The sequence below is a fragment of the Medicago sativa genome, chromosome 1, assembly GCF_051527215.1.
Source record: "Medicago sativa cultivar Bolivia chromosome 1, Bolivia_mono, whole genome shotgun sequence".
NCBI classification, from domain to species: Eukaryota; Viridiplantae; Streptophyta; class Magnoliopsida; order Fabales; family Fabaceae; genus Medicago; species Medicago sativa.
The window spans coordinates 68437180-68455150 of NC_140749.1; the positions used below are offsets into that span (position 1 = coordinate 68437180).

The 17971-nt window shown below is 33.6% G+C and overlaps 2 protein-coding genes, 1 long non-coding RNA gene and 1 pseudogene across 3 annotated transcripts; 2 read left to right on the forward strand and 2 right to left on the reverse strand.

The window, feature by feature from the left end:
- Nucleotides 1-364: 364 nt before the first annotated feature.
- On the reverse strand, nt 365-5923 carry LOC146956716 (uncharacterized). The gene is made up of 3 exons (XM_085731116.1): nt 5303-5923; nt 1597-2146; nt 365-810 (listed from the first exon to the last, which is right to left on the reverse strand). Exons 2-3 carry the CDS (start codon nt 1882-1884, stop codon nt 385-387), a joined length of 714 nt encoding a protein of 237 aa, XP_085587242.1. The 5' UTR covers nt 1885-2146; nt 5303-5923; the 3' UTR covers nt 365-384.
- Nucleotides 5597-7387, forward strand: LOC146956717 (protein FAR-RED IMPAIRED RESPONSE 1-like; annotated as a pseudogene).
- A 1626-nt stretch (nt 7388-9013) lies between these two features.
- Nucleotides 9014-10669, reverse strand: LOC146956718 (uncharacterized). The gene is made up of 2 exons (XR_015020718.1): nt 10392-10669; nt 9014-9501 (listed from the first exon to the last, which is right to left on the reverse strand). It is a non-coding gene; the product is annotated as an uncharacterized LOC146956718 (long non-coding RNA).
- Nucleotides 10670-11065: 396 nt separating this feature from the next.
- On the forward strand, nt 11066-17759 carry LOC146956719 (multiple organellar RNA editing factor 2, chloroplastic-like). Its single transcript, XM_085731133.1, has 4 exons — nt 11066-11524; nt 14533-14630; nt 14722-14787; nt 17362-17759. The coding sequence occupies exons 1-4, from the start codon at nt 11139-11141 to the stop codon at nt 17502-17504; spliced, it is 693 nt and encodes a 230-aa protein (XP_085587259.1). The 5' UTR covers nt 11066-11138; the 3' UTR covers nt 17505-17759.
- The last annotated feature ends 212 nt before the right edge of the window (nt 17760-17971 follow it).

Genomic DNA, 17971 nt, shown 5'->3' on the forward strand with positions numbered 1-17971 from the left:
GTTTGTGAAATCTCACCCCTTCTGCTTGAAAATGTTGCTCTTCGTATGGGTAACTTGCAGGTAACCAAGATTAGTTGCGGTCGTGAGTGAACTCCTCACAAGTGTGTCTTAGGTGCTCTGATACGTAACGGGATGGGAATTTGTTATTGTTTTCTGTTCCTTACGTATTATTTAAGAAGTTTTCATGAATTATTATCGAACTAAGTTGCTTTGAGATTTTATGTTGAGACCCTTGTGCCAAAGACTATTTTAGATGATGAATAATTCCGCTGCAAATTATTAATTAATTGTTGATTGAATTTTGAAGGATAAATTATTATTTATTCCATTTATGATTTTTAAGAAGTGTAGCATTCCGTTTAAGTTGTTAAACTCTGATTTTTATTAAGAAATTTTTATGTTAGGAAAACGGGGTGTTACAAATTCATTCCTAACCTCAGCCCTAGCATCAGCATCTGACATGCCCAACAACCTGGTCATCAAATCAATCGAACGACCCCGATCCATTGCCTCGTCGTGGTCCAGCATGCGGTCGTGAATAGGAATGTGTAGGAGATTATGCACATCGTCCAAAGTGATCGTCATCTCCTCCACAGGTAGATAAAAACTACTGGTCACCGTGTGCCACCTCTCGCACATAGCGCGTATCATGGCATGGATCACAGTCGAATACTCGGTGTATATCAAATCATGTAGGCCAGACCCCTCCACAGGCTCCCAAAACCACCTCAAACCCGCCTCCGGTTTATCAAGCTCTTTCTTCCTTTTCCCTGCATTTATACTCTTGTAATCCGCTTCATCATACCACATCTGAAATTTAAATTAATTAAGACATTGTCACTATTTTAAATAATTAAAACACTTACGTTACATAATATTAAATAATTAAAACATTTACGCTACATAATATTAAATTATTAAATCACTTACGCTACATAATAATAAATAATTAAAACATTTACGCTACATTCTTTTAAATAATTAAAACAGTTACGCTAGATAATATTAAATAATTAAATCACTTACGCTACATAATATTAAATAATTAAAATATTTACACTACATTCTTTTAAATAATTAAAACAGTTACACTACATAATATTAAATAATTAAATCACTTACGCTATATAATATTAAATAATTAAAATATTACACTACATAATATTAAATAATTAAATCACTTACGCTACATAATATTAATTAATTAAAACATTTACGCTATATTCTTTTAAATAATTAAAACATTTACGCTACATAATATTAAATAATTAAATCACTTACGCTACATAATATTAAATAATTAAAACACTTACGCTACCTTCTTTTAAATAATTAAAACAGTTACGCTACATTCTTTTAAATAATCATTTTATAATATTAAATAATTAAAACACTTACGCTACCTTCTTTTAAATAATTAAAACAGTTACGCTACATTCTTTTAAATAATCATTTTAAAGTGTCTACGTGAGCTTAGCTCAAATGGTAAGGACAATGCATAATATATGCAAAGGTCCGGGGTTCGAATCCCGGACACCACCAAAAAAAAAATCATTTTAAAGCATTTAAAGAATTTTAAAAAATTTAAACACTTACATTATGATGGTTCACCCAAAGAGGGTTCGCCACGTGCTTCGCGTAGTCGGACAACAGTGACATGGTCTCAAGTCCTCCAGGAAAGGGAGGCCCTCCAACAGGATATGACGGTATCAACGGAACACGACGACATCGTCGCTGAGTCTGAGGCTCGAGCTCATCCTCAGGAACAACATTCTCTACCTCCAAATAATCCGTCACAACATCCTCTGGCACCCCCTCATCATCTGCCACCTCCTCATCCTCTGCCTCGTCCTGCGGCTGATAAAACATAGCATCCTCCTCCATCCGATCATACCAGCAAAACCCTCATCCGCATACCCGGCATAATCATGAGCTGGTGTCAGATCAACCACCTGGGTGGAGTAATCCGTCTGTGCATGTGAGCACTCTCCAACTATCCTCGGGTCCCTACGCTTCCGAGTCTTAGGGACATACGAGTTTTAGTCCTCCTTTTCTCTCCGAGCGCTAGCGGTACTCGCCGCTTTACCATTGTGCATCATATCCTCTCTAATAACCCGCTGCCGCTCATCCTCATCCCTAATCATATCTGTACAAAAGACATTTAAAAAAACATAAATACGTGGAACAATGGTTCTAATCTAATCTAACTTATGCATTCATCAAACCTAATCTAACTACATTATCACATTATGGTTATTCTACATTATGGTTATCATTATGCCAAATGTATGGAACAATGGTTCTAACCCTTACATTATCACAAATTAAACTTAAGCATATGACAAATTAAACTTAAGCACATTATGTCATTCATCAAACTTGCCAAAAAAGCAACAAAAAAAAAAAATACAAACAAACTTATAAACACCATAACATATATACATTACATAATTTAACATTTTTGCAAAAAAAAATACACAAAAAAACAAGATTCTCTCACTTAGGCATTTCATCAAACACCTTAAGTGCAATTCAAAATACTAGCACAATTAGTGTTATTTCAACATCAAATTCAACTACATTGTACCTACACTTACTCTAAACATCAATTCCAGCATCAACAATCCATCAAAGCATCTAAATCATGCATAATTTGCAATTTTCTAACCTAACCTAACCTAAAACTACCTAAAACTAACATTTTGCTCAAAATTATGAAAACCAACACCTTAAACAAACTACATTGCATGTAAATTCGAGCAAATTGAAGTTTGGGTGATTTTTGGTTATATTTTGAATGAAAGTTTGCATGTATGTAATGAGAAACTGGAGGTTTATGCGTTCTGTTAAGATACAGAATGCAACAGTAGTTAACTACCGCTGGCACCAACGGCAGCTAGCTGCCGGCGCTTTAACCAACGATTGTTAACTGCCGCTGGGGGTTATTTCGTCATTTACTTGTGTCAATAGGAAGTATTCAATGTCAAAAAAACAATTTTCTTATTTCAACCACTAAAATACCATTTAGGAAGACATTTACACCTCTAAAATTTACGAGTAAAAAAATAAAAAAGCTTTAATTTTGAATTACGTCCAACAAATAAGTCTTTATGTTAATTTGTTAATACTGAGTGAGGAAGATGTTATATCTCATCTCTTTTATATATATAATATTTTATTCATTTATAGATGATGTGGATTTAACCACACTCATACTTTTTTTTTTACTAAAAATAAATAATATTCATTCATGATTCATTCAAATTGATAGAGTATTGATACAATATAAATTCACTAAAAATAAAAATGATGAATGTTTTAATAAATTCACAACATTCGTCTACGTGAGCTTAGCTCAATTGATTTGAACAATGCATAATATATGCAAAGTCCGGGGTTCAAACCCTGACCACCAAAAAAAAAAAACTCACGACATTCATGTTAATATCATAATACAACAAAGTACAAAAGCATACAAATATGATTATGTTCAAGCCTTTGAAATAGTCATGTCTACGGATATGCAACGTTGACGATGTCAAAGTCATTGATTGGATATGCACTGGTTGAAGTTGGTCTACAATCTGAACCAAACAAACACTTCAAGAAGACAAAAAAAAACAATGTCGCACTAAGAAGACAAAATCACAAAAGAAAAAAACTAAATAGATGTGAAAATCATTTATTTAAATAAAAGGGAAAGAGAAAACCGATTAAGAGATGTGGTTTTAGGTAAAAAAAAAAAATTGACTCTAAATTACCTCTCTTTGATAGATGAAAGAGAAAAACTATGATTTTAACTAACGGCTCACAAGAGAGATAGACACGTTGTCCATCATAATAAATTTAAAATTCAAAACTTTAAAATAATCTAATATATTTTTTTATTACTATTTATAATATGAATAAAAAATTTTGGTGTGCCTGTTTTATATCGATAACAAAATATAAAGTAGATACATTTTTAGGTTGAATTTTTCTTTTCTTCCTTCAAAAAAAGGTTGAATTTTTCTTCTATTTTAACCCTTCATTTAAACTATTTTATCTTTTTATAATAATATTTAAATTATCAATTAAAAAACTAGTTAAATCTCATTAAAATATGAACAATCCACAACAATAGAAACAATATTAAACATTATAAAAAACTTATTTTAACCTATAATATAAAAAAATTGTATTATGGTGTAACATTTTTCTTTCAATGATAACCTAATTTAATTTTATTTCTCATTTAATTTTATCGTTCCTTGCCAATACCTCCTAAAATGTTCCGTGTAAATAAGGATACCAAAACTTTTACTTGGTTGTTCAAAACGTGGTTAGAATGTATGCATGGATGTGCTCCAAATGCAATAATCACCGATCAAGACAGAGCAATGAAAAAGGCAATTGAAATTGTCTTTCCGAATGCTCGTCACCGATGGTGCTTATGGCATTTAAAGAAAAAGATTCCTGAAAAGTTTGGTCGACACTCTTCGTATGAGTCTATCAAAATACTTTTGCATGATATTGTTTATGATTCTTTTACCAAAACTGATTTTATTACGTGGTGGGAAAATATGATTGAGTGTTACTGACAGGGCCGCAAGTGCACGGCTGTTTCGTTTTAGTATAAAAAGGGATGTCGTATCCACAGAGACCAATTTAACAAGTACCGAAGTTCGTTGTTACTGTGTTTATCTAAGGTGAAATCAAAATATTTAGGAATTTGCGCGGAATAAAATGAGTTTTAATTAATTAATAAATGAGTAGAGGCCAAAACGACGGTTACCGTCAACTTCCGTCACTCAAGCAAATTGTTGCGCCAATTAAATGGTAACGAGAGAATTAAAACTTCTTGTAGAATTTATCGAACAAGAGACAACGTTTGCTTTCGCAACACATTGTCGGAATTTTTAGACGCATAAAACACCTACTTTCGTAGCGTATAATCACAGGCCTAAAAATTCCTTTTTCTAAATTCAATAAACTCTTAATTAAAAGAAAAGAAATGCTTTCGCTTTAACCTTTTCGATTAAAAACTTGATATTTTTCTATGTCAGATATCGTTTTCGCTCTTTCGATGCGTAAACGATATCTCTGTGTCTCTACTTTCGTAGTAGACTTTTAACAATTGCAAAACAGAATTTTTCAAAACAATTTATTTAAATTCTCGTTGCACTAGAAGAAGCGCGAAATTTACATGAGTTTTGTCGGTACGACGGAACCTCGTTTCGGACTCAAATGAGACTACTCGCGCATAATTATATTAAGCATACAAACTATTAATTGATTCATGCTAAAAGGAAATGAATTATACCTGTAAAAATCTGGCCACTTTAATTGAGTATAAATTCCCTCGAACAATTCGATGCAGACTGTAAATGTAGAAACCGTGCTGCAAAACAATGGACTAAACAAACAAACAAATAATAACTGTAATAAGTTGGAAACTTTGTTAAAGAGACAGCCACGGCAGTAGCAATTCAAAGCGATTGGAATTGAAAGAGAAGAGCCACGCAGCAACAATATTTATATATATGGAATACAGTACACAATAAACTAGCTGAATTGGAAATCAATAATAGTAATAAAAGCAGCAGCTAATGAAACTATGGGACAAGGTCTAACTAGCCTCGCAGCAATATAGAAAATAAAGGAATGAAAATAACACTGCAATGAAAACTAACAAGAATTGGAATTGATCAAAAAAATTGTAAAAAGAGTTCTCAAGGTTGTGTGCTAGCGTGAATTCCAAACAAATAATTGAAGCAAATTGAAATCGAAAATCAATAACAAATCTGCACATCTAATTCTTATTCGAAACTGAATTTAAAAACAAGAGAAAACTAAATTAAGCTAAAGTGCAAAAGCTGTTTTTCTTCTTCTGAAATTGTAAAACTAAAAGCTTAAAACGTGATGCTGAAAACGTCCCCCCCTGCTTCTGATCAGCAGAGCCTCTTTTATAGCCTTGAATTTAAAACGTGATGATGTCATTAGCCATGGTAATGGGTTGGCCGTACTAGCCGAAATTGCTCTTTTCACCTCCTTTTTTAATTCTTTTATTTTTGACACCTTCGGTACCTGAAACACAAACATAATACCAGCAGTAACAGTGCAAAATACAAAATAATTGACCCTAAAATAAATAAAAATCAAACTATTTAGTAGTGTATTTTGCGTGTTATCAGTTACAAACTACAAGATAGTGAATGATTGAAAGGTATATTTGACGAACGACATTGTTGGGTTCCTGTATATGTTGAGAGACACATTTTGGGCTGGAATGTCAACCACACAACGAAGTGAAAGTATGAATTCATTTTTTGATGGATATGTAACCTCAAAACAACATTGAAGCAATTTGCTGAGCAATATGATAATGCATTGAAAGATAAAATTGAAAAGGAGAGCGTGGCTGATTTTGGTTGATTTAATACAGTTATTGCTTGTATAAGTCACTTTGGCTTTGAGTTCCAATTCCAAAAAGCATTTACCAACGCAAAATTCAAAGAATTCCAATTAGAAATTGCTTCTATGATGTATTGTCATGCATGTTTCAACAAATTGGAGGGTTTGGAATTAGTTTTTTCTGTTACAGAAAATAAGAAAGTATATGACAAGATGAAAGACATTGTGTTCATGGTGTTTTGCAATGAAGAAGACTTCAGGTTAAAATGCACGTGCTGCTTGTTTGAATTTAAAGGCATTTTATGTAGGCACATTCTTTGTGTGCTTAAGCTTAGAGGTAAAACAGATTCAGTCCCATCCAAATATATTTTGGCACGGTGGAGGAAGGATGTAAGGCGGAGACATACATATATTAAATGTGGTTTTGATAATTTGGCTGCAAAAACAGCGATGCAACGTGTTGATAAAGCTTGTGACGCCTTTTACGAAGTTGCTTCAACATGGATAAATAGTGAAGATGATTTATCAACAGTGATGAAAAGGATTAAAGACTTGAAAATTGAGTTAGTGTGTAAAGGCTCATCTCCTCGAATTATAGAAGAAGACACTCCAGCTCAAAACAAGGCAACTATTCTTGATCCTAAAATAACTCGAAGTAAAGGGCGTCCTTCTTCAAAAAGGAAGACTTCTATAGTTGATCAAATTGTGAAGAAGAGGCTTGCAAAAAAGGAAACTAAAAAATGCAACCAAAAAAGTAAAAAAATTCAAGGTCAAGAAGAGGTGATTATGAGATTTATAATATTTATTGATATTATAGATGTAAAAGTTGACATGTCTAATTTAAGATTTCTAATGGCAGGGCACATGCACATCAGTTCAAGAAATTGAATAGGAAGCATTTTACGGATCTCAAGTTGATGATGGAATTGGCACGCAAGAGAGCATTCAAGTAAATAAAGAACATACCAGTCACGCAAATCAGGTGCAAATATAAGATTCATTTTAAATGAATAATATTACACTGCATACTAAGAATCATGTTTTGGCTGTAAATATTTAAGTATGGACATTCATGAATGGCTGAATGGTTATATACTAGCATTTCTCTATTTAAATATAGTAGTATATATGTCTCATTTTAGTTTTTTTCATGGCAGGGGCTAAGACTGCCTGTAATTCAGAAAACTACAAATAAAGAGTTTCTTAGATATCAAATTAATGTGTGTTCTGGATCTCAAGTGTGAGATTAAACTTGGCATCAACTTCATAACTTGATTCAGCATGTAATTTTTAGGAAGTTCCCAAGTCATTTGAACCAAGCAATCAATTTGATCAATTGAAGTAGCCTGCGGACCTTGAAAGGAGAAGCTTCAAAGTTCCAATTCAAAAGTCAAAGTTTATTATGTTCAAACATGTGCGCATTAGCATCAAGAGATTTAAATTAAATTATTGCAAGGCATTTGTGTTTAGGAAGTTATACCTGTACCCCGACACATGTACTTTCACCCCTACAAATTTTTAAAAATTCCAATTTTACCCCTTTTATTATTTAATCTTTTATACATAAATTTTTCACCCTTAATTTCAACATCTCTTAATTCAGAATGAGTGCACCCCCACATGATATTTTTCCATGTATTTCCATTTTTTTCTTCACTATAAAAACGTTTCCGAAAATATTTTGGAACACTGGTATATACTTTTCCGAAAATAATTCGGAAAACTCATATATATATATATATATATATATATATGTTTCCGAAAATAATTCGGAATACTTGTATGCAGCTTTCCATGCTCAATAATTTCAATGTAGAAAATAAAGAACCGGAAACGTGTATCCTAGTTTTCCGGTGCATTTATTTTAATTTTTTTTTATTTCCAACTTGCTTAATACTAGAGCTTATATTCTTGATTCTTTTTTTTTAGACATTAAAGAAAATTCATTAATGAAAGTCTGGCAATAAATCAAAAGCCAAGACTGCAGAAATACAAGGTGGAGTCTCTTCGATCCATATTTGATCTAAATTATGAAGAGCATGTTTAGCTAAATAATGGGCAACCTGGTTGGCTTCACGCCTAACATGCAAAAAATTTAAACTACGAAAACAAACTTTGAAGCTAATGCAATCTCTAATAATACTAGAGCTTATATTCTTGATATTACTTGCCTGTATTACGTGTATACAGGAACACTAAGCACCTACCAAAACCACTCATAGCAAAGCTACAAACAGAAGCTATAAATTATAATATTGGTTGCTGCTAATAAAGGGAAAATACACAGGAGCAGCAACACAAATCCAAACAGCCTAACCAAAAAAGACACCCACTAGTACTAAATAACCCATCCCATCTAACAATGATACTAGCATATTCCAACACAATTCCAACCAGCCGCACACTTGCTTGGGCTAAACAGTTTAACAGCAAGTTTCAAGCTGAAACAGAAACCAACAACCTAAACAACTAGCAGCCTCTGTCAACAACAGCCAACCAAAAGCTTATATAAATATAGGTTCCTGCATATATAAATATTGATCACAGGCTTTGAAGCAACAACACGAGCACTCTATATCATATTACAATATTGCAAAGTCAATACTAGAATGTATAATCATGAACCAAAAGTCGATAATACAACGTTTAAAATAAACCAGAAGTCGATATTACAATGTATAACATAAACCAAAAGTTGATAATACCAAATTTAACATAAAGTAGAAGTCGATAATGCAATATATAATAAATAAACTAAGATAACTAATATAAAGGTCCACCGCGAGTCAGGTCTAATGCTTGATACAAATGCTCAAATTGGGATTCCTCTTTTGTGGCCCCGACCGCATCCAAGTAACCCTGTAGCTTAGAAGCAATCAAAGACATCCTCGGGTCAGAAGGTCCTGCATCATCAGGGACTCTATACGTTGGAACAGGGACTGGTCTATGCGGGTCCTCATTAGGTCATATCAAACGAGGATGTGATACTCTGTAGTACCACTCCATGTATGTAATTGTGACTTCATATGGATGACTCCGGTTGATCACGAACCACCTCACGATGCCGTGGTTCGTTTTGCCCTATACGTATAATCTTGCCACCTCGTCCTATGCACCGAACCAATAAATAAAAAAAGACATAGAATTAATAGAAAGACAAAGAATTAATAGAAAAAGAGACACAAGAATTAATGAAAAAGAGACAAAAGAATTAACACAGAAGCATCAACACAGCCGAACCAAAAAAAAAGCACACAACTAGCACTAAACAACCCACAAAGTTCATAAGTTATATGTTAAGATGAGAAGCACCTACTAAATAACATCTTAAAAAATTATCAGCCCATAAAGTTAGTATTTATGTGTTAAGATGTGAAGAAAGTTAGATAGACCTTACATCTTAGGCATAAGTATAGTTAGAAATGAAGTGGACTGATAAAATCAATGAGGAGGTCAAGAACAATGCTCCTTCATAAGCTAATGACATAGATCAATGGAAGAAACATTCAATTTGTAAAGTACCCTCACAAGTCAGTGTTGAACAAAAAGGCATTGATTTACGGTAACAATGTCATTGATTTATGGGCAGCTTTCATTCATTAAAACAGTTTGAGTCCAAAAAAAAGTAAGAACTTAAAAATGAAAAAAATAAAATTAAAAAATAAGTGCTTGAACCGGAAATCATCATGCAACCATTCCGGAAGAAATTCGAAACGATGACCGGAAAGCTTTGCATGCGTTTTCCGGAAAATCAACCGGAACGCTTCACATGCGTTTTCCAAAAATCAATGATTCGAAAATCGATTCTGGAAACAACTCATAACACGATTCCATGAAGGATTCCGGTAATCCACTACCCCGTAAAACCTTGACAAACCCACAAAACCTAAAACCTCAATCAATAATTCCGTTGAACCATTAAGAGAAAGAACAGAGAAAAAGGAAACGATTATGAGAACAATCAATAATTGATGATGATTTTGGCAAAGAAAGCTTACTGTTGTTTGCTGGGAGTGGAAGTTTACTTTTTTCCAGCCCGTTTTTTCCAGAACAGAAGGGGTGAAGGTGGGGTGAACGTCAAAGGGTGAAATGTGTTTAATTTTATATAAAGGGTAAATTTGGTAGTTTATGTAAAATGTTGGGGTAAAGGTATAATAGTAGGGGTGTGAGGCATAACTTCCTTGTGTTTAACAGGGCTGCAATTCCAAAATCAGCCACATCCATCAAAGCTAACAAAATCTAGCTCCAATGCAAATATCCTAAGCAATTCTATTATATTTTTATTATTATATGGGTCATGTTAACTTGTGCCCTTAGGGCACAAGTTAAGGAACTTAAAATAGAATTAAGTAATAAATTTTATGTTGAAAAGATAACTTTTGAAACTTTCAAGACATTGAATGCTCAATTTCCGAGAAAAAACTTCTACTTTTGGTTACTTAACCCCAAGGGCACAAGTTAACATTTCCCTTATTATATTTATCTAGTTTTTTTAATTCGAAAAATTGCAAAAACTGTAGCGCGTGGAAAATAGGCTTTTACACACCGTGTACGCCAACATGAATCCGTGCTAAATAGCAGTTCTGATATTAAAAATCACATAATATATCTGTACCAAAAAAAAAAAAAAAATCACATAATATATATATAGCCGCAGAGGTTAATCAAGTTTCACACAGTGAAGCACCAAAAACCCTAATCTCTTATAAACCCTAATTCCCATTTCGTTCTCCTTCAGATCCATCATGGCGACGAGAGCAATTGCATCCTCCTTCAAACGCCGCCTTTTCTCAACCACCACCACCTCTACCTACACCACCACCGTTGCCGGATCACTCTCCAAACCTTCATCTCTCACATCCCCTCGATTCATCATCCCAATGTTCCAATCACTCAATCCGGCAGCCCATTTCGGCGGAATTCACCGAGCCGGTTACTGCAACTACTCGCCGCTAGTACCGGGGTCCAACACCTCCTTCAGTGATCGTCCGCCTACTGAGATGGCTCCACTTTTCCCGGGTTGTGATTACAATCACTGGCTTATTATTATGGATAAGCCTGGTGGTGAAGGTGCTACCAAAGAGCAGATGATTGATTGTTACGTCAAAACCCTTGCAGAAATTCTTGGAAGGTATAACATTTTCTTACTGTTTGATTTGTTAAATTCTTAATTTTGTTATCGAAATTTATGAATTTTAATACACTCTTTGGATTTTTGCTTGTTGGGTCCTCTGGGTTGTGATAAAATTCCTTTTTTTGCTTGTTAAATCTTCTGGGTTGTGATAAAAATCCTTTTTTTGATTGTGGGATATTTTTCTGTAATTGAAATGGATGTTTTGAAACCTTAATTTTGTTTTTAGTTTTATGGGTTTTATTTTTTCTAAGTGATTTTTGGCTTTCTATTTTTGTTGTTTGATTCTATGTGATTTGTTTGATTCTATGTGATTCTATGTGATTTGGGAGATAACTTGATTTGATGGGTGTTATTGGTTTTAAGTATATAAGTTGATAAGTTGATTTGATACAAAACTTTTATGGTTTGGTGAGAGTGTTTTGAAGTGTGTTGAAGAATGGGGTGACATTCATTGAACTCATCTTGACTATTCATTCTTTAGGGTCTGTTCTCATGCCATAATGAAGTCTTTTAAGAGTTTAAGTTCTTATATGAAAACATGAATGGTTTTACAATATGTCTAGCTTTGGGAGTGGTGATATTCTGATGTATTATGTTTTTATTTAAAAATAAAATATTTCTTGCCTTATAAAGTATATTTACTTCTGTTGAAACAAATGGCTGTTATAAATTACATTATCTTCGACTATAATTTCAATACATATAAATTAATAGATGTAATTTCAATACAGCAGCTGAGATTAGTCCTTCTAGACTGCTTTCTACTTGTTTTGTTTCTGCCTCGGCTGGGATGGTTTTAGGGCTGTTTTGGGCGTGGCAGCAGGCTACTGTTACTGCAGTTCTGTTTCAGCCTGTTTTTTTTTTTTTTTTTTTGTATATTTGCCTTCCCGTTTAGCACATCTTGTGTCGGGTATGAGTATATATTATGTTGTTTCAAAAAATTAAGAGATGTGGTTGAGATCAAAGCGCGCAGCGATGTTGAAATAACTTTTAGATAATTCTTTTTGCAAAACTAAGAAATTTTAATGGTAACTAAGGTACATCTTGTGTTGTGTGATCTTTTAAACATGACCATACCCATGTATGCTTTATTTGTATGAATGATTGTTGAGTAAATGTGTATGCAAATTTTAAAATGGATACTTGTTGGTTGTTAATGTGCCCTTGTAAAAAAAAAAAAACCGACTTTATTCATAATTCCTTTGATTGGTTTTGATTGTTGACGATGTAAAATTTTACGCTATAAATGAATAATAGGTATTAAACTCTTAACTAAATACCAAACCTGAAGTTTTTGGGACCGTATCCTTGAATTTTGAGCGTAGCACATGCATATCCAAGTTCTACTTCAATTTCGTCCAATATTTCAAAATCTCATTTTAATATATGAATGCTTAGTAAGTAGAAATCAAAGACCCTTTGAACTTTCATGTCTGTCTTTCCTTAGATGAGTTATGTGATTATGTGACTTTGTTGTCTATGCCATTGCACATCATCTTCTACTAATGGAAATGACTGATATATGCACAACGTTAATTTGTATGCTTGTTATGATTCTGAAGTATATAAAAATTTGCTGGCTAAGTGTCCTTTAAAGAATACCTGAGTATTCTCAATTGTTTTAATAGGTGTAAAAAAAAATTATTATCATATATTCCTTGAACCTAGTTGCATTCTGTATTTAATCTAAGGGTATGAGTATTTGGGACCCATTGTTCTTAATGTAGTTGTTTGGAAAATATATTTAATTTAAGATTAGGTCAATTTTGAGGACAAAATTATTTAAGGGGGGGAGGATGTAACACCCCACATTACAATCTCTATAAATAATTTTGATAGGATTAATTCTTATTATTATTGTTTTTATTATTATAGAATGATACATATATGTTATTTACTAGACTTGGTGTTTAGTTGAATTATAGAAATAAGAAGGGGTGTATGAGAGGCTGGAGAGTACATCTAGTAATTAGGTTCATTAGACTCAAGCCCACCATAACTCATACTCACATTTAGATACAAAAATCAGAAAACACACAACACCCATTTCATTATCTTACTAGAAGAAGAAAATAAAAGAAAAGAGAGAGTTAGAGAGAGAGGGAGAGAAAATGAAAGAGAGAAAGTGAAAGGAAGAGGATTCAGAGAAATGGAATATGGTGGAGTGAGGAAAAAGAGAAGATCAATTAGGAGGATATCACAATTAAGAAGAAGAAGAAAGTAAAGAAATAGGAAGAAAAGAGGAGTACGGGAAAGAAGAAAAAATGAAGTTGTGAGACTGAGAGCCATCATCACCATTAATCATCATCATTATCCTCACTACTTCGAATTCAGAAAATCATCAAACTAGAGGTGGGTTTCCCCATCCCTTTCCTTCATGCATGTAGAAATTTCATGAATTGACATTTAGGGTTTTATTTGGGGAAAAAGGAATGTTAGGTTTTTATGAGATTGAGTAATAAGATCAGTGAGAGTAAAATTATATGAACATATATACCTCTTCTGATTCTACTGTGTTATATGATTTTGAAGGGAAATCTCTTGTGTTGATCTTGAATTGGGTGGATGATTTATCACTGATAAATAAGTTTTTAAATTGAAAGTTTAATTCCAAATTAAAATGATAAATGAACATGTAATGGACTGAATGTTGAGATTTGAGTGCAATTGATCATGTTAAGAATAGGAAATTGATGTTATCTCAGCCCCTAAGCTCACCACGGCTGTAGCCGTAGTGACTGCTAGTTAAAAAACTAAAGGAGTTAGCCTAGAGTGGTAAGATATTATGTGGATGTGAAGCAATAATTGGAAGAATTGATGTTTTGAAACCCTAATTTGGGTTTTTATGGGTGTAATTGTTTTTTTCTAAACGATTTGTTTTCTAGGCTGTGATTAAAATTTAATGTTTTTGTTTTGAAACCCTGATTTGGTTTTAGTTTGATATGTCTTATTGTTTTTAAGCGATTTTGATTTTTGTCTTTCTAAATTTGTTGTTTGGTTTTCAGTGAAGAGGAAGCTAAGAAGAAGATTTACAATGTGTCTTGTGAGAGGTACTTTGGATTTGGCTGTGAGCTTGACGAGGAGACTTCTAATAAGTTGGAAGGTATAAAGGATCCATTTCAATGAATTATATATATATTTTTTTATTTTACTGCTGCTTAATGTGTTTTGTATTGTTGTTTCTCTTTGAGTAGGGTTACCTGGAGTTCTGTTTGTCCTTCCTGATTCATATGTTGATCCTGAGTACCAGGACTACGGCGGTGAGGATTTAGTAGTTTTATATTTGAACTGTTTTTTTATCTTGCCTTTTTTAGCTGATAATAATGGTGATCTTTGATACTGATTTTTGTTTCTTGCTTTGAGGCCACCATTTTTGATGCAATGAATTGTGACATTTACCTGTTTATAAGAATAATCCTAGTAACAAGCTCTCTAACACAAACATCCCAACACACTCTTATTGGTTGAAATTCATATGGTTCCCACCAAATTATGTGGGACTCGTATCAATTTTAACAAATAAAAGAGAGTTGTTGGGATGTGTGTGTAGTGTTGGTAGCACTCCTCAACTAAGTAATAGAACATTTATAGAGCACTCTTAATTGTAAGCATAATCAAGGGGCATTGAGTGTGTTCAATGTTTTTACTATAGTTTGCATTGCAAGCACTGTTTCCTTCTTTCTGTTCTGTTTATATCTTCAGTCCATCTCAGCAAAGCTAATACCACTCAATGTCATTTGGGTAACCGCTAGCTTTGAATGCTAATGGACTAAAAAATCTTCTCTTTTCCTGATTTGTTGCTTAACATATCTATGGAGGTTCAGAACCACAGAATGAATTTCTGAAAAATCTTCTCTTAATAACATAGAATGTGTTTCTTGATAGTCCATCTTGGCAATGCTAGTAACTCTCGAAGTAATGTCTAGCGTTGAATGCTAATGGACTGATAGAGAATTCCCCTCCTCTTTATGTTCCTGCACACATTTATGGAGTTGCAGAATCATTGGAGTTGATACATAAATTAGTTAGCATAGAGTGTGTTCACTAGAAGTCCATCTTGGCAATGCTAGTAACTCTCTGAGTAATGTCTAGCTTTGAATGCTAATGGACTGATAGAGATTTCGCCTCCTCATGTTATGTTCCTTCACACGTTTATGGAGCTGCAGAATCATTGGAGTTGATACATAAATTAATTAGCATAGACTGTGTTCAGTGTTCACTAGAAGTCCATCTTGGCAATGCTAGTAACTCTCTTGAGTAATGTCTAGCTTTGAATGCTAATGGACTAATAGAGAATTTCCCCTCCTCTTACTGTTCCATCACACATTTATGGAGTTGCAGAATCTTTGGAGTTGAGACATAAATTAATTAGAGTGTGCTCAGTGTTCACTAGAAGTCCATCTTGGCAATGCTAGTAACTCTCTGAGTAATTTCTAGCTTTGAATGCTAATGGACTCAGAGATTTCGCCTCCTCATGTTCTGTTCCTTCACACGTTTATGGAGTTGCAGAATCATTGAAGTTGATACATAAATTAATTAGCATAGACTGTGTTCAGTGTTCACTAGAAGTCCATCTTGGCAATGCTAGTAACTCTCTGAGTAATGTCTAGCTTTGAATGCTAATGGACTAATAGAGATTTCGCCTCCTCATGTTCTGTTCCTTCATACGTTTACGGAGCTGCAGAATCATTGGAGTTGATACATAAATTAATTATAATAGAGTGTGTTAATAGAAGTCCATCTTGGCAATGCTAGTAACTCTCCGAGTAATGTCTAGCTTTGAATGCTAATGGACTCATAGAGATTTCGCCTCCTCATGTTCTGTTCCTTCACAGTTCACACGTTTATGGAGTTGCAGAATCATTGGAGTTGATACATAAATTAATTAGCATAGAATGTGTTCACTAGAAGTCCATCTTGACAATGCTAATAACTCTCCAAGTAACGTCGATCTTTAAATGCTAACGGACTGATATAGAATTCCCTTCTGTTCTTTTACACGTACGGAGTTGCAGAATCACTGGAGTTTATACAGAAAAAGTTACTTGGCATAGAATGTGTTATTGTTTGTATTCCATCTTAGTAAAGCGAATAACTTGAGTAATGTCTAGCTTTTAATGCTAATGGATTGACAGTGATAGATAATTTCCCTCCTCCTGTGTTTTTTTCAATCATATGGAGTTGCCGAATCATTGGAGTTGATACAAAAGTTACCTATCAGTTTGTTGTCCCAGAGTATTAGTGCATTCTGTTTTGGCGTTAAATCAGTTCTTATTATTTGAATTTAACATTTCAGTATTTGTTATATAACTATAACTATGATGCTATTTAATGACAATCGATGGTGGCTCATGTATTTTCATCTTTTCTATTTGGAACGTTTGGTGCAAAGAAGTCAAGTTTTATACTATTGTTCTTGTCCACCCTCGGTAGATTCCAGTTAATGTCATGATTTTCTGTGAATCCATCTCTCGGTTGTGTCTAGCTTCAAATGTTAGACTGACATGAATATCCCAATTATCAATAATTTACTTGCAGTCACACATTCAATCTTCTTCATGACAGTTTGTTTGTTTCATTTGTTTGTCATTTTAGTCTCTTTTCTTTATTATCTTTCATTTCCATTTGTTTATTAGGGCTGTTTTTGTTCTTTTAATTGTCATATTCATGCTTTTGACTCTCATAGAAGCACACTAAAGTTGATTAAGTTGGTTGTTAACAGAGTGTAAGGTCTAGTTCTAGTTATACAATATAAGGGAATGAATGCTTTTATTCTTGTTTACCCAAGCCCCCTATTTTCTTACAATAATTATCTCTTAATTATGTTGGTGCAGCTGAGCTATTTGTGAATGGAGAGATTGTCCAAAGATCACCTGAGAGACAGAGAAGGGTGGAGCCACAGGCACAAAGGGGAGACAGCAGACCAAGATATAATGATAGAACAAAGTATGTCCGACGCAGGGATAACCAGCGGTAAAGTGCTAGTTTAATAAGGAGAGGGACCTGATGTACATAATGTGGAAGTGGTGCATTATATGCCAACTTCCTTAATTCGTGCCTATGATATTCTGGTGGAGTGTTAACTGAATGTGTTTGTAGTTGGACCTTTATCAGGTTGATTCCTCTTTGTTATTGTTTTTATTCACAAGAATAGAATATTATATTTATCATGGACCTAAATTAATTAATTTAAAATCTAGAACAAAAGAAGAACCTGAGCATGCATGTTAAATGGTTGAAGTTGTCGTATTGTTGGCTATTACAATGCACAATTTGTTCACCGTAGTTGGTTGCCAGGGAGGTGAATGTTGGTTTCACATGAAAAGCTCTTTTCTCCACCAGCTTTCCTACCATCTCCATTGTAACTATTTCCCTCCCTATTCTTAGAATCAAACAGTTTATATGAGCCATTATGGAATAAGCATTACGAAGCATATTGTGTAA

Bases quoted from the DNA above. Each gene is read 5' to 3' on its own strand.
- LOC146956719 (XM_085731133.1), top strand. From the start codon at position 11,139: ATGGCGACGAGAGCAATTGCATCCTCCTTCAAACGCCGCCTTTTCTCA. The intron at 11,525-14,532 runs GTATAACATTTT...TTTGGTTTTCAG, and splicing joins CTTGCAGAAATTCTTGGAAG to TGAAGAGGAAGCTAAGAAGA. The intron at 14,788-17,361 runs GTGAGGATTTAG...ATGTTGGTGCAG, and splicing joins TGAGTACCAGGACTACGGCG to CTGAGCTATTTGTGAATGGA.
- LOC146956716 (XM_085731116.1), bottom strand. From the start codon at position 1,884: ATGGAGGAGGATGCTATGTTTTATCAGCCGCAGGACGAGGCAGAGGAT. The intron at 811-1,596 runs GTAAGTGTTTAA...TTTAAATTTCAG, and splicing joins TTTGGGTGAACCATCATAAT to ATGTGGTATGATGAAGCGGA.